We start from the raw sequence: 14,850 nt of genomic DNA on the forward strand, positions 1-14,850 counted from the left end.
ACCGATGATATTCCGACCCCCCTTTCCGCATTTGGTCAGGTTGAAGCCAGTCTCATCCACCTATCACTATAAAATGTTGCTGTAAATTAGTAACAGGGATATATGTTTTACCTGTACATCCTGGTAGCGTAGCTCCTTAACTCCTTTGGAAAGGTACACGGTACAGCTTTTTAATGCTCATCTGGGATCTATGCAGCACCCTGTCCATGGATGAGATGCTAACCGTGTGTTTTCAAAGACATAGTTGTCTTCTATTAGGGTCCTTTGTATTTCCTTGAGTCTCATGGCATAGTTTGCTTGGACCATGGTGCAAATAGTCTCCTTCTGTTAAGGTGTGCAAAGACGTCCTCTGCAACCGTTTTGAGGGAATCTTGCTGTCTGTGGGGATGTGGGGATAAATGCAGTGATGCATCACACAATTTCACACTTCACAAAAACTATGCAAACATGCAGGTGGATGTATGTAAGGTGCAGTATGTATCCGTATAGAGTATATTTCTGTATGCTGTGAAATACAAGTGGACTATTGTAATATGAAGCATTGTAGGAAGTATAACTTATCCTGCTCAAACACAGAAACAGTGCACTGTTCATTGGTGGACATACTTATTCTTTCATCCCAATATTTGGCTGCACCCTTTGACCCGCCTCAGCCATTGTGAGGCTTTGTTCAAAGGAATAAGAAATTACTTTAATGATGTGCAAAAGAGATGATTTGGAATTTTTTGGAAAGTAGTATCAATAAAATGCACCAAAGCGACTCAGATAAACTATCAGATTCATTTGGGAAAGTTTACATCTACATAACAAAGGGCAATATTGCTAATCCATTTGAATTTAATAATTAGCAGAAGAAAGTACTTTTCCACAGCCTTACGTTTTTTGTTTTTCTACCAAAACATAATGTTTCTGTGAAATTCCCTTTTTATCTGACATAGCCAGATGTGTCAAATGTACCAGTGTTTTTCTAAAGTCAAGCCGTGTGGAAAATTAAGAAAAAAGCATGATTTAATCAAAGCGTTCAGGGGCTTGAGAGATCGACAACATAAATATAGGAGTTTTATTGCACTGACATGTTTGTAATTACATTACTAATCCACAAAATTTACATAAAGATACTACGTCAATTTCACTGCTGCTGAAGTTTGACTGAAGCAACGTCCAATCCATCAGACGTGTTTCATCATCTTGCCTGCCCTCAGCTCTGTCTAGTACATATACCAATCAAGGGGGCCACTCATCCCAGCTAAGAACAGGAAACTAACTACGCCGGCTCTCCAGAATCTGACATTATAAGACTGGAAAAATGTTGCATGGTCTGATTAGCTTCTGTTTCTGCTGTTGGTAGGGTTGGAATTTGGGCACAAACAACATGAAAGCATGGATCCATCCTGACTTGTTTCACACAGTTCAGCTTGGCACACTTTGGGGCCCTTACTACCAAATGAACAGCCTAGCTGAGTATGGTTGCTGACCACGTCCGTCCCTTTATGGTGGTTATGGCGCAGTGGATATGACACATGCAATTGTAAGTCGCTTGGGATGAAAGCGTCAGCTATATGACATGTAATGTAATACTAATAAGCACCCATCTTTCAGCAGGATGACGAGCCATGTTGCAAAGCTCACATCCTCTCATACTGGTTTCTTGAAAATGACAATGTGTTCACTGTATTTAAATGGCCTCCACAGTCACCATATCTCAAACTATTAGAGCCCCTTTGGGATGTGGTGGAACGGGAGATTCAAAATCTTGGATGTTCAGCCAACTGATCTGCAGCAACTGCGTGATGCTGTCACATCCATATGGACCAAAGTCTTGTGAGAAATATTTGCAGCAGCTTGTTGAATCGATGGCAAGCCAAAGGGGGTCCAACCTGATTCTAGCAAGCTGTACCTAATAATGTTGCCATTGAGTGTATATTGTTATATTTACAGTATTTAAACGCATGTTGGTAGACACCTCTGCCACACTGGAAATACTGGAAGTTGTAGTTTTGGTGTAGAATGAGAGCGTTTTTTAGATCAGTATCCTCAATATCCTCCCGCTAATCTATTGATCAGAACTGGGCAGCAACTGGAACACAAAATACAGCATTTAATATTTTATTTTCTAATTCATTAATTTAAATATGGAAGCTCAGGAGGCTCTGTGTTTTTATTACAATAGATTTATTTATGATGAACAGTTTTTTTTCAGAAAATTTACATACACACACATATGCATCACAAAAATGAAGCAGTACAAATACAACAAAAGAGAATGAAAGGAAGACAAAGCTCGACCATAGGAAAACATTTAACTATAAATACATTTTAGAAAATTAAAAAAATAAGAAGAAGAAATAAGAAATTAAAGTCATGTTTCCTAGTAAAAATGCTATGTTTATGAACCGGAATGCCATTAAATGCCTAGAGTGTACGATGTAATGTGATTCTGAAGAGTAGAGCAAATACACGGAGAATACACGGTATAAAAATAAATCAAACTTGCGTGCAAAATAATTAATGTAATGCGTAACTACTGTTAGATACACGTTATACTCCAGCAATCAATATCCAAAAGTATCCCTTAGAATTTAAACATGTTTTAGAGCAACTTAGCAAAATCATTAAAGAAGTACTTGTTCTCTGGACTGGCACATGGATTCCAGCTGAGCTTCCCTATGATTAGCCATTAATGACCTAATTTGAGGAAAAGAGGGAAATAGGCTTTCATTAAACCTGAAAATAGCAGTTCAATTTACCTGCTTGATTAAAAATGTTGTTGAAAGGAAATTTATCAGATCCGAAATCATCCGTTATTGGAGAGCAGCAGCTCAACCGGTGAGGAAATGATTCACACAGATCATAATCACCACTGGGACTCCAACCTTCAGTCAACACACAGAAAGTAGCGAGTGGTTATTTTTAATGACGTACAAGTTTGATATGGATTTGATGAATTTATTTTCTGTTGTAATGGGATGTTATTGAATGTAGATTGATTTGCTCTTTCCATTAAATTCTTGCCAATGTGCAGTTCCTCCTCGCTATCAGTGCAACTATGCTGTTAGCCTGGAGAAAAAGAAGGGCTTTATCCAAAATAGCTCAATTATCCAAAATATTGGCAGTTGAACATAATATGCAGACTGGCAGGAAGGATGGATGGATGGATGGATGGATGGCCAGCCAGCAGAGTCTGAGGAAGATTAAATTATTCTGGAGAAATTCACTTCCTGGCAAGATCTTGTCATTAGTTTGACACACACAGTGGAGGATTGCAAATAAAATACTGTGTTTAGATGGACTGGCAAACAGAGAGGCAGCCACCTACACAAAACCAGACACACACACACACCATTTTTACACCGATGCATATATCATTTCTATTTTGCAGCTGATGCACAGCGGACCCTTGCACGTTGGCAAATTAGGGAATGAACTTGCACTCCTCAAAGAGGAGGCGTGTTCCAGCGCAAATGTTCCTTGGTACTATTTTGCTGTTTCAAAAAACTATTCTGCCACAGACCAGGAAAAACTTAGTTGTTTGCCCATATGCAAAGATTCAGTCCTCATCCTCTTTGCTGCATGTCATTCCCCTTCTCTTGCCCCTTTCAAGTCTAAGCTGTCCAGTCAACAATAAAGGGCTAGAAATGCCAACAAATTTTTAAAAAATCTGCAGAGAGATTGCATTTTAATTGTCTTAACATGTTAACCTTGGATTTTCATATCTGTCTGGGCACTTTAACCCTTGTGTTGTCTTCCTGTCAACCATGAAAAAAAAAACGTTTTGGTCATTTTTGTTAACATTATCGCTTTTTTTTCGCAATTTGTCAGTTTTTTAATGTTGTGGGTGTTATTCTTCATGTTTTTGCAAAAGTTCTTGGGTATTTTTATTGTTGCCATTTTCAGCGCATATTTCGACGGCCCATTTTTTGTGCCCAAAAAATAAAAGAAATACTGAAAATGGGTCGAATTTGACCCAAGGACAATGTGAGGGTTAAAAGTGGAAGAATCGAAGGGGATTTGAGGTGGTAGTCAAATGGACACAAAGCCCATCTACTACATAATATTAACTTTGAATGATGTAGCCATTAGGGCTATGCAAGGTTGTAGTCGATTCATCCAACTATCAAGTCTGAGTCAAGTCTCGAGTCCGAGTCCAAACTCGAGTCACCAAAGAAGAGTCGAGTCACAAGTCCAGACAATAGCAGAAAAATCCATCACTGTTTATTACACATAAAAATATTCAGAAATGTCTTCCCAATTCCAAGTACTTGACGCCGAGTCCAAGTCCAAGTTGGCAAGTCAAGGTCGAGTCTCGAGTCCACTTGGGGGCTGGTACAGCTTTGTGACCTCTCACTGACAAACATGATAGCTGTATGTAGGAAGTGTACAGTACCACTGTTTTCTCATTCACTTGAATGGGAAAGCTTGTCCAAACGTGTGACTGGTACTGTGTGTGTATGTGGGTTTGTTTCAGTGATGTAAAATATCCATTGTAGTGGAATATCATTTAAAGAATTAAAGAAATAGTTTGCTTCAATTAGATGAATACTTTTGTGTCTGTTGGCTTAGTAGTGATGGACAGAGAAAGGTAGAACCTCAACAGATGAGTACTTTGGGGCAAAATATAATTTACTATCAGGCATACTTTCTTTCCTTTTGGTTTTTTGAAGACTATTTATATCTTTTGAATTCATTCACACAGTGTTTGCAAGGAAATTGTCTGAATAAAGCATGACATTTCTGCACTTTTAGAAGTGTATCTGATTTAAATCAAGCAGCCTCAGAAATGGATATTCTTCTTCCTAAGAGTTGTGCTTCAGTTCTCTATACCATTCCCTTTTCTCCGATTAGATTTACTCACACAATGTCCAACAGTGGCAAACATATACTTGACAACAGTGTGAATTACCTGAACCAATCAAGCTGTGTTTGTTTTATCTCACCTGACACACTAACAACCTCCAAAGTGGAAACGTCTCTTTTTAAGATAAGAGAGCTCCTAAACGAGACGTGGTGACAGAGTGTCTGATAAATACCTATTTGGTTGAAATTTCATGTTGATCCAGAAGCTTATCTCTATATTATTGCTTTCATTTCTCCTGCTATGAAAGGAAAAAGCATCCTGAATGGAGTTTTAACTGACGCAAGCTCAAAATGTGTCTCTGGAACGAAACAAAAAAGTTCCACGGCATCATCCTCGTTCTGTCGCTGACACTTATTTAGGTGTACCACAACACATTTTATTTTCTTACAGAATATGTCTCTATGGACCATTCTATTAGCCTAGAAATCTAGACACACCCTAGCGACATCAAATTTGAAGCTAGGGTCAGTCTAGCAACTCTCCGTTGGCTTGCGAGCTGGAAAAACGAAATTCTGGTCAGGCCAATCACATTGTGAATAGAGGTGTTGGGCGGACTTAACATAAGGATGGCAGAGTTGCAATTCCCTGCTACTTGAAAATGCAGAAGATGGCTGCTGATGCTGGCGAATGGTGGTTGTTGGAATTGGCTTTGGCCATGACTCTGGAAGACTTGGAGCTAAGTACTGAAGTAATTCTTAAAAAAGGAAGATGTGTTTGGAGTTCTGCCGACTGGATACAGCAAAAATTGGATCTATAAACCATTGGTGCTCTGGTTGGTTGTAGCACCAACCTATTGCATGCAGAGGAAATTTGAAAGAACCGTTTATCCTGCCCCTCAGATTGAGACCTGCCTATGGTGAGTTCCCCGACCCAACACCTGGATGTGGGTCTGGCTATCAATCTCTTAGACATTCCAACAATTTACAGAAGTTAATCACTTCACAGGGTTTAAAGAGGACGTTTGAATAATTAATAACAGAATGTCACATGTGGGCATTTGGAGTCGATAGGTGTATAATGACTGTTGAATCGATCGGCAGCTGCTGGCAAATGAAACAGAGGAGACAGGTTTCATCAGGAGCAAGGAACAGTAAACAGAAATACACACACTGCTGTGTTTGCAGAACATTAATGTGTAATTACTCTGGTTTGTGATCAGGTGGCATTTTTACACGCAGATTTATGCCGAGGGATGTAGCCTAGAGTCACTAGGAATGTAATCATTTCTTGAAGACAGGAATCTATACTCAACACTTATGTTTTTGCCCTCATTTTTCACGAGTGTTATGATCTAAGACTTTTTCTATGTACGCAAAAGTCTTATTTCTCTCAAATATTGTTCACAAAACTGTCTAAATCTGTGTAAGTGAGCACCTCTCCTTTGCTGAGGTAATCAATCCACCTCACAAGTGTGGCATGTCAAGATGCTGATTAGACAGCATGAGTATTGCACAGGTGTGCCTTAGGCTGGCCACAATAAAGGCCACTCTAAAATGTGCAGTTTTACTGTATTGTAGAGGTTCAGGATCAGGTTTTAGGGTTAGGGTTATTCTGTATAGAGAAGGCCTCTCCAAAGTGCCAGAGGCCATCAGAAATGGATATTCTTTCAACAACCTACACAGTTTGTGTCTCACACACACTCACATCCACAGACACCATACACCAACTTGTCCTTCATGTATGTAGTCTTGTGCATTATGTTATGTCTTGTATTATCCTGCTGTCTGCATAAATCCTTTTCTGAGTGCATGTGGCGGCGCTTTCACTAGCTGCAGCTCGGAGGCTCTCAAAACTCTCTAAACTGTGTTTCGTTGCATTGTACCTGTACACGTGTAATGACAATAAAGTTGAATCTAATCTAATTGAATCTAATCAAATGTGAGAGTTTGCCCACTCAAGTCATGGTTGAATCCTAACCCTCACCCTAACACCAGATACTGACTAGATTTCTGACCCCTCCCAGATACAGTAAAACTGCACATTTTAGAGTGCCCTTGTATTGTAGCCACCCTAAGGCACACCTGTGCCATAATCATGCTGCCTCATCATCAGATATGCCACACCTCTGGGGTGGATGGATTATCTCAGCAAAAGAGAAGTGCTCACTAACACAGATTTAGACAGATTTGTGAACAATACGGTATGTGAGAACTAAGCCTTTTGTTTCATAGAAAGAGTCTTAGAGCTTTAAGTTTAGCTCAAAATGAAAAATGGGGGCAAAAACAAAAGTGTTAAGACTAAATAAAAACCTGACTAATCGCTTTTCGATTACACCTGACACCTGAATGTCTGCTTTAATTCAATGGGCAGTTACATAAGAAGTTTGTGTCTGTCCTCACCCAGGAAACGACCACATGGGTTGATTTTGCAAGCAGCTTGTGACAACCGATAATTACGTGTCTTGTTATACGACGGCCTGTCGTGGATATAGTCATTATTACCACAGCAAACAAGGAAGCGATGTGACAAAGTACGAGGCCCAAATTGGACAAGAAGGCAAGTTTGCATCAATTAAAATGCATGTCGAGGGCCGACAAAATGTATTTGCACTTGTCTTGGGTGTGTTTGCTCTGCACTGGATTTGAAGTGAGGTTGAACCTCATCACACTGGACCTACTGAGGGGCAGCCGCACGTAATCTTTTATGTACTATTGGATTAATGTGGCAATTTTAAAGTCAAAAGTAATACTCCTTGGTTTGCTGTGGAGCCGTTAAGGAAGCCTATTGAATGACATGATGAAGCTGTGGAGTTATATTAGTTCTAGTATTGTCACAAATGCCTACAAGGGGATGTGGGAGATTCCTGCTTGCATGCCACACTTTGCTCAACATCACTGCTCTGTGCTCAGAAAGCATTGTAAACAAGCATACCTTTTAATATCACACAGTTATATACAATCTAACGGGAGTTAGTATGTTTAAGTTGACTAACTTATAGAACTGTTTATGTGCTAAAATTGCAAACTGTCATGGCATTTGGTATGAGCTGGAGTCATTGTTTTACTGACTGATGGACTCACTATTCTCATAGCTGTGGGGCACTTAGCATGTCGCGGAGCATGACATCAGCCCAGAGCTTTGCCGCAGGACTGCATGAACGACTGATTTTGGAGGTCTATACCCAGCTAGGCATCCCTGAGGGAGTGTTGTGAAGCGTGATATTAGACTCTGAGCTTCACAATAGGAGGCTTCAGAGTCTTAACAACCTGCTCTCATCTCCAGCCCGTCAGCTGTGACTGACAGCTGCTCTCATCTGGAACAAAACTCACTAAAAGAGAGAAAGTGGCTCAACAGCGGGAAATGCCGAGGAGAGGGTCAGCAGACTAAACCTGCTATTAGGACAGAGAGATTGTCTGCAGATTACTGGACGCTCTGAGAACACTGATGGATCAGACCAAGACATCAACCTGCTTATAGGACCAAGAACTGACCAAAGGTCAGGGGACAACATGATGACACTATTAAAAGTTTAGGTTGACTGCACAGTCACACCTTAAAGTGGCCAAAAAGCTTATTAGAATTGCCCTTACATAATAACCGATGCTGTAAGCTTTGTGGTGTACTAAAAAAGGCTACTGTTAGCTAAAGCTGAAGTGAAAAAAATGTAATGTCCGCCATTATTTAATACAATAAGGCAACATTTTGACCCTACTGGGTCTCCTTTAGGCAAACGGTGGACCTATTTGACATAGGGATATACTGTATACTCACCTATAGGATTATTAGGAACACCATACTAATGCTGTGTTTGACCCCCTTTTGCCTTGAGAACTGCCTTAATTCTACGTTGCATTGATTCAACAAGGTGCTGAAATCTTCTTTTGAAATGTTGGCCCATATTGATAGGATAGCATCTTGCAGTTGATGGAGATTTGTGGGATGCACATCCAGGGCATGAAGCTCCCGTTCCACCACGTCCCAACGATGCTCTATTGGGTTGAGCTCTGGTGTCTATGGGGGCCATTTTAGTACAGTCAACTCATTGTTACGTTAAAGAAACCAATTTGAAATGATATGAGCTTTGTGACATGGTGCATTATCCTGCTGGAAGTAGCCATCAGAGGATGGGTACATGATGGCCATAAAGGGATGGACATGGTCAGAAACAATGCTCAAGTAGGCTGTGGCATTTAAACAATGCCAAATTGGCACTAAGGGGCCTAAAGTGTGCCAAGAAAACATCCCCCACACCATCACACCACCACCACCACCCTGCACAGTGGTAACAAGGCATGATGGATACATGTTCTCATTCGGTTTACGCCAAATTCTGACTCTACCGTCTGAATGTCTCAACAGAAATTGTGACTCATCAGACCAGGCAACATTTTTCCAGTCTTCAACTGTCCAACTTTGGTGAGCTCTTGCAAATTGTAGCCTCTTTTTCCTATTTGTAGTGGAGATGAGTAGTATTTGGTGGGGTCTTCTGTCGTTTTAGTCCATCCGCCTCAAAGTTGTGCGTGTTGTGGCTTCACAAATGCGTCGCTGCATATCTCGGTTGTAATGAGTGGTTATTTCAGTCAAAGTTGTTCTTCTATCAGCTTGGATCAGTCGGCCCATTCTCCTCTGACCTCCAGCATCAACAAGCCATTTCCACCCACAGGACTAACGCATACTGGATGATTTTCCCTTTTCACACCATTCTTTCACACCATCCCAGTAACTGAGCAGATTGTAAAAAACTCAGACCGGGCCTTCTGGCACCAACAACCATGCCACGCTCAAAATTGCATAAATCACCTTTCCTTCCCATTGTGACATTCAGTTTGGAATTCAGGAGCTTTTCTTGACCAGGACCACACCCCTAAATGCATTGAAGCAACTGCCATGTGATTGGTTGATTAGATAATTGCATAAATGAGAAATTGAAAAGGTGTTCCTAATAACCCTTTAGGTGAATGTATGTAGACATTACAATCAGCTGACCAAACATGTGACCTCCGTTAGTTTGATTATGTCCAAACATCCAAGTAGCCCCACTCCTGACTCAATTAAGAGAACACTTTAATACAGATATTTAACAGATTTATATATATATATATCTCAGAAAAGGGCTGTTGAAATTCAATATCACCCAAAGAGTACATAACATTCCACGTAGAAAAGGAAAATAAAATCATTTATGTGTGTACGAGCACTGAGCGCCACTTTCACATTCATAGTTACCATCTGGCTAGGCGGACCATAGTGATTTCCAAAAATGAGGACACTTTATGAGGTCATAAGAGACAAGATTCCAGCTCGGCCCATCTGAGCTTTAATTTTCACAAAGGCAGAGCAGGATACCCAGGGCTCAGTTTACACCATCACCATTTCTGGCCACTGGGGGACCATAGGCAGGCTGGGGGAACGCATATGAACGTTAAAAACCTAATAAAGTGAGATTTTCATATGATGGGACCTTTAAGGGCCAAGGGAGGAAAACTCCCTTGGCATTGCTTCTTATTCAGCAGAGCAAAAGGACTGATACAGCCCATATAGCTTTCTTAATTTGGAACTCTCCCGGTCTGTCTTGATTTATGCTTCTGTGTTGACTCTAAGCATCATATATCTGTATAGTGAAATACTACAAGCTGTGATACTTTCAGGCACATAATGGAAGACAAGACCCCAATAGCACAACAATGAGACATTCAGAGTTGTAAGGAAAGTTCAGTTTATTTAATAAGATTCAAGGCAGGGTCAAAACCATCAGATCAGTAACACAGGCAAACAATTCTGACTAGGGGCAGGCAGAATCTAAAGTCCAAAAACAAGAAGGCAAGCAGAGTCACAACTGGCAAAACCAGATTAAGAAATGCTGGATAGCTTGACAGTAACACACAAGACAATCGGGCAAGGAACTAAGGAAATGGACTGGTAACATGCCGCGGGATTGATTAGCTGATGGGGAGCAGGTGAGCAGGGGGTGGGTCAGGCCAGGTGAATGTAATCAACAGGTAATGCATAGCAGGAGGGAGTGGCAGAGTCTGAAATGACACGAGAGTTAACGAGGCAAAAAATAATTGAATTATTGAAAAATGATAAATGAAAAAATAAAGCCTGGCTGAAGTTGTGACAGAAACCACAAACTCACAAAAGCAGCTTGGACCAGGAGGACAGGTTCTGGGACATTATTTCCAGATTCATTTCCAGCTGGCAAACCTCCAGAAACAAGAAGTGAACTGTGGTCCCCCGCGGGAGAAGAAAGCACACGGAGGAAACTTTTGGTCCCCCGCTGACCACTGCGACAGGACTGACCCCAGCCCAGAGTCTGAGGCATCAACTTCCAAAACAAATTGGTATTCTAGACCTGGAAGAATAAGAATGGGAGCAGAACTGGGATTTTAACTCACTTAACACCCTGTCTGTCACAAAGCCACAAATGGTGACGTGACAAGTATTTGTGAATGTGTGTTTCTGTATGTATCTTTTCTTTCTCTCCCTCTCCTCTGCTCGACCTTTTATCCTGTCCTCCACCGTGCAGAGTGTGGGTTGGCCTCTTCTGGGATGACACACAGCTGCAGGCAATTCCTAAATCACTCACCTGTTTCCTGTGGCTCATCAGCGCAGCTTCTCCAGCTCTGGCTTCTCGCTGTTCTGCGCCAGATTGTTAAGTCATATAACGCAGGTGATGCAACATCTAGCCAGTCTTTGGTGCCAAACTTTGAAACCTGCTTTTTGCCTTACCTGCTTTAATGGTTTCTCTTTTGGTGCTCCGAAGGAAATTACCGTGTTCTGCTGTTATTGACCTGCCTGCTGGCGGCACTCTTCACCTGCCACCAACAGCAGTGCAAGCCTCGTCCTCTCTGCCGGCGTCTACTGCTTGAGAAGATTCTTTCACTAGCCCAGTTTTGCTACGTTCACCAGTGTATCATATAAACTGTTCTAAATCTTTGAACTTTCTATGCTTTTGCTTTTGGGTTCAAGCCGCAAATTTGACACTGTCAGCAGCAGAGGACCATAGTAAATCTTTCTTCTGGGAGGTGAGGGGCTGTCAGGGGAGCTGCCACAGAACTATAATTGCAGATGTATCTATGAAATTGGCAAACCCCAGGAACTGTTGATGCTTCTTCAAGAGGTGGAAACTGGCCAATCCACCATCGCTTTGACCATGCCTGGATCCATTTGTATGTGTCTGACTGAAAGGATGGATCCCAAGAATGACACCTCAGTGGCATGGAACGGAGATTTCTCCACCTTCACGAACAGCTGATTCTCCAGGAGTTTCTGGAGAACACTGTGGACATACCGGACATGTTCCTTTTCACACTTAGAGAAAATGAGTATATCACAAAGATATACCAAGACATTGAGAACATCCTGGAACACGTTTTTTACTAAAGCTTGGAACACTCCAGGGGCCTGTTGCACGAAAGTAGAATAAAGATATCCAGGACAAGTGAAAAAGCGCAGATTGACTTAGTGCGATCTGCTCATCGCGGCTTAATCGGTTGCACGTTTGCCAAGCCAGGATGAACAGGTGAAGCTATGTCAAGCCAGGTGGAGACAGCTGGGATAAGTGCACGTTCACGGCTTTCTCAAGTAGACCACGGTATCGATCACAGATTTACTGATGCAAAGATGGAGAAGACGCGTGCGCATATTTCTCCCCTTCTGAGCAGCAAGTAATCATGGAAAGTTATGAGGAGGTGAAGCATATAATATGCAAAAAAGGAAACACGGCTGCTGTTATTAAGCAGAGAGAAAAAGCTTGGCAGACAATCGCCGACCGACTGAATGCGTAAGGATTTAAAAATATCTACTTAAAAAGTTGTAGGCTACACTCTTACTTTTAACATGATTGTTTTATGTGTGTTTATTGCTGTATCTGTGTTTATGTGATAAATGTGCTGGTTTTACTGTAAAATGTCTTTGAGTAGCCTACAATGTAAAGCACGATATAAATTCAAATATTCTTTAGCCTACGTTTCCTTAAAAGGGAGCAGAGGGAATTAATGTCTGCGAGAATATTTTTGCACAAATCTCTATAAACGTGTCTAATTCGAAGTATCTTTCTACAATTAATATTCATACAGAACAAACATGACTGGACAAAAACGATCCTGGCAACAAGTAAAGATAAAATATAAAAACATTTTGCAGGCTGGTAAGTTACTTAATGGTTTGCAAATGGTATGTAGAAATTACTTACAATATACCTGCTCACATATTTTATCTAAACTGATTTTAGCAGTTAAAAAGAAGGCTCATTTATCTGGCACTGGGGGGGCACCAGCTCCAGACTTCACCCCAGTTGAGGAATTGGCCCTTGTTTTAAACCAAGGAAGGCCTGTGATGGAAGGGATTCAGGGTGGGACATCTACTGACTCTGTTCTACCTGCAGACGCTGCCCTTTTCATACAAGGTAGGGCAGAAAGACATCACATGAGAAAAAAACAAACCACACAACATTTAACACAAAAGTCAGTAATATTAGATGTCTGTACACGCAACATCTGAAAAAGCAGATTGAGCTGGCTGATGCACAGATAGCAGTCAGTAAAAGGAGTCTTGAGGATCTGGACCTTGGTATAGAAATAAAGAAAAAACACTAAGGAAACTGGATCTGGAGATAAAAAAACTTCAAAAATAAGTAAGTGACTTCAGTCCACACTTTAAGCATATCTGTAAAAATGTATTGATTTTGTTTTTCTTTCCCCAGCTCCAAGCTGACAAGTGACAGCAATAAAATAAAGAGTTTACGCAGCATTGTGGAGTTCGCTGTGATGAATGTACACTATGTAGGCAAGGTTATTGGTTCAGTGAGTTGAGACATGTGAAGCTGCTATAATAAAAGGAATAGGCCTAATTAAGGAGTAACACAAAATATCATTTTTATTAGGAGAAGGACAATGACGACCGTCATTTAAAATAATGAATGTATTGATCTCCCTCAATCTCCGGTGCCAATGCAGGAGCACTTTCCTTCCTCAGACACGCAATATTATGAAGAACGGTGAAGGCAACGGTGATGTCACAGGCCCTTTCTGGGGTGACCCTCAGGTGGTGGAGACACTGGAAACGTGCTTTAAGAAGGCCAAATCCCATTTCAATTCGGGCCCTTGTTCTTGAATGAGCAAGATTGTATCCTTGCTGTGCTGCTGTCTGAGGGTCTGCAAGGGGGGTGAGAAGGTATGTCTCACAGGCATAACCCTTGTCTCCCAAAAGAACGCCAGCGAATTCACCTGAGAATACAAATTGTAATTATTACAACTACACATAAGTAAACCTTTTGAAACAAGTGTGTGTGTGTGTGTGTGTGGGGCCTACCTTGTGATAGTCGTTGGGAAATGGTACTGAACCTAAAAATTCGGGAGTCGTGGACAGACCCAGGCCACTCTGCCTCCACATTTGTAAAGATGCAGGAAGCATCACAGATCATCTGAAACAATGCAATGTTGCCTATTCAATACACATTTAATAAATTTGGCTAGTTGACAGTAATTAAATAAATTTTACCTGAACATTTATACTGTGGAAGAATTTTCTGTTGACATTATCCCCCTGAGGGGCGTTTAATTCGTATCTGTGTGCAGTCCGGCGCACCAATGACATTAGGGAAAGCTGTAACACATAATAGTCTGAGTATCTGGTGACTGTTAACGTAACACTTTTTGTAATATATAATTCATTTTACCTGCAATCTTGTGGAACTCCTCCTTGATGTAACACATTCGTCTGTGGCCAGGGAAGGTGATAAAGATGTGTGCCAAAGACTTCAGTGCCAAACACACACTTCTCACAGTTCGGCACATAGTGCCTTTATTTAGTGTCTCAGCATCTCCCACGGCGTATAAAAACATGCCGCTCGCAAAAAAGCGCAGTGCCACACAGACCATCTGTGGGAGGGTGAGAGCATGGCTTTGTGCTGTGCGGTGCTGAATCCTTGGACCCAACAGTCGGCACAGATAACTGATTCCATCTCTGGTAAATCGATACCTCTCATGCAGGTACTCATCGGCCTCACCGATCTCTCCCGAAACACCCTCTCACTTCTGAAAGCACGTCTCAAA

At 41.3% G+C, this 14,850-nt stretch overlaps 1 protein-coding gene across 1 annotated transcript; it reads right to left on the minus strand.

Moving 5' to 3' along the window:
* Positions 1–13,699: 13,699 nt before the first annotated feature.
* On the minus strand, positions 13,700–14,392 carry LOC117954065 (putative nuclease HARBI1). The gene is made up of 3 exons (XM_034887536.1): positions 14,297–14,392; positions 14,108–14,219; positions 13,700–14,022 (listed from the first exon to the last, which is right to left on the minus strand). The coding sequence occupies exons 1-3, from the start codon at positions 14,390–14,392 to the stop codon at positions 13,700–13,702; spliced, it is 531 nt and encodes a 176-aa protein (XP_034743427.1).
* Positions 14,393–14,850: the final 458 nt, after the last annotated feature.

Source organism: Etheostoma cragini, chromosome 12 (genome assembly GCF_013103735.1).
Source record: "Etheostoma cragini isolate CJK2018 chromosome 12, CSU_Ecrag_1.0, whole genome shotgun sequence".
Lineage (NCBI taxonomy): Eukaryota > Metazoa > Chordata > Actinopteri > Perciformes > Percidae > Etheostoma > Etheostoma cragini.

Excerpts from the sequence above, each read along its gene's own strand:
- LOC117954065 (XM_034887536.1), bottom strand. The coding sequence starts at position 14,392 with ATGTCATTGGTGCGCCGGACTGCACACAGATACGAATTAAACGCCCCT. Across the intron at positions 14,220-14,296 it reads TCCACAGTATAAATGTTCAG|ATGATCTGTGATGCTTCCTG; the intron begins GTAAAATTTATT and ends GCATTGTTTCAG. Across the intron at positions 14,023-14,107 it reads TTCCCAACGACTATCACAAG|GTGAATTCGCTGGCGTTCTT; the intron begins GTAGGCCCCACA and ends TTGTATTCTCAG.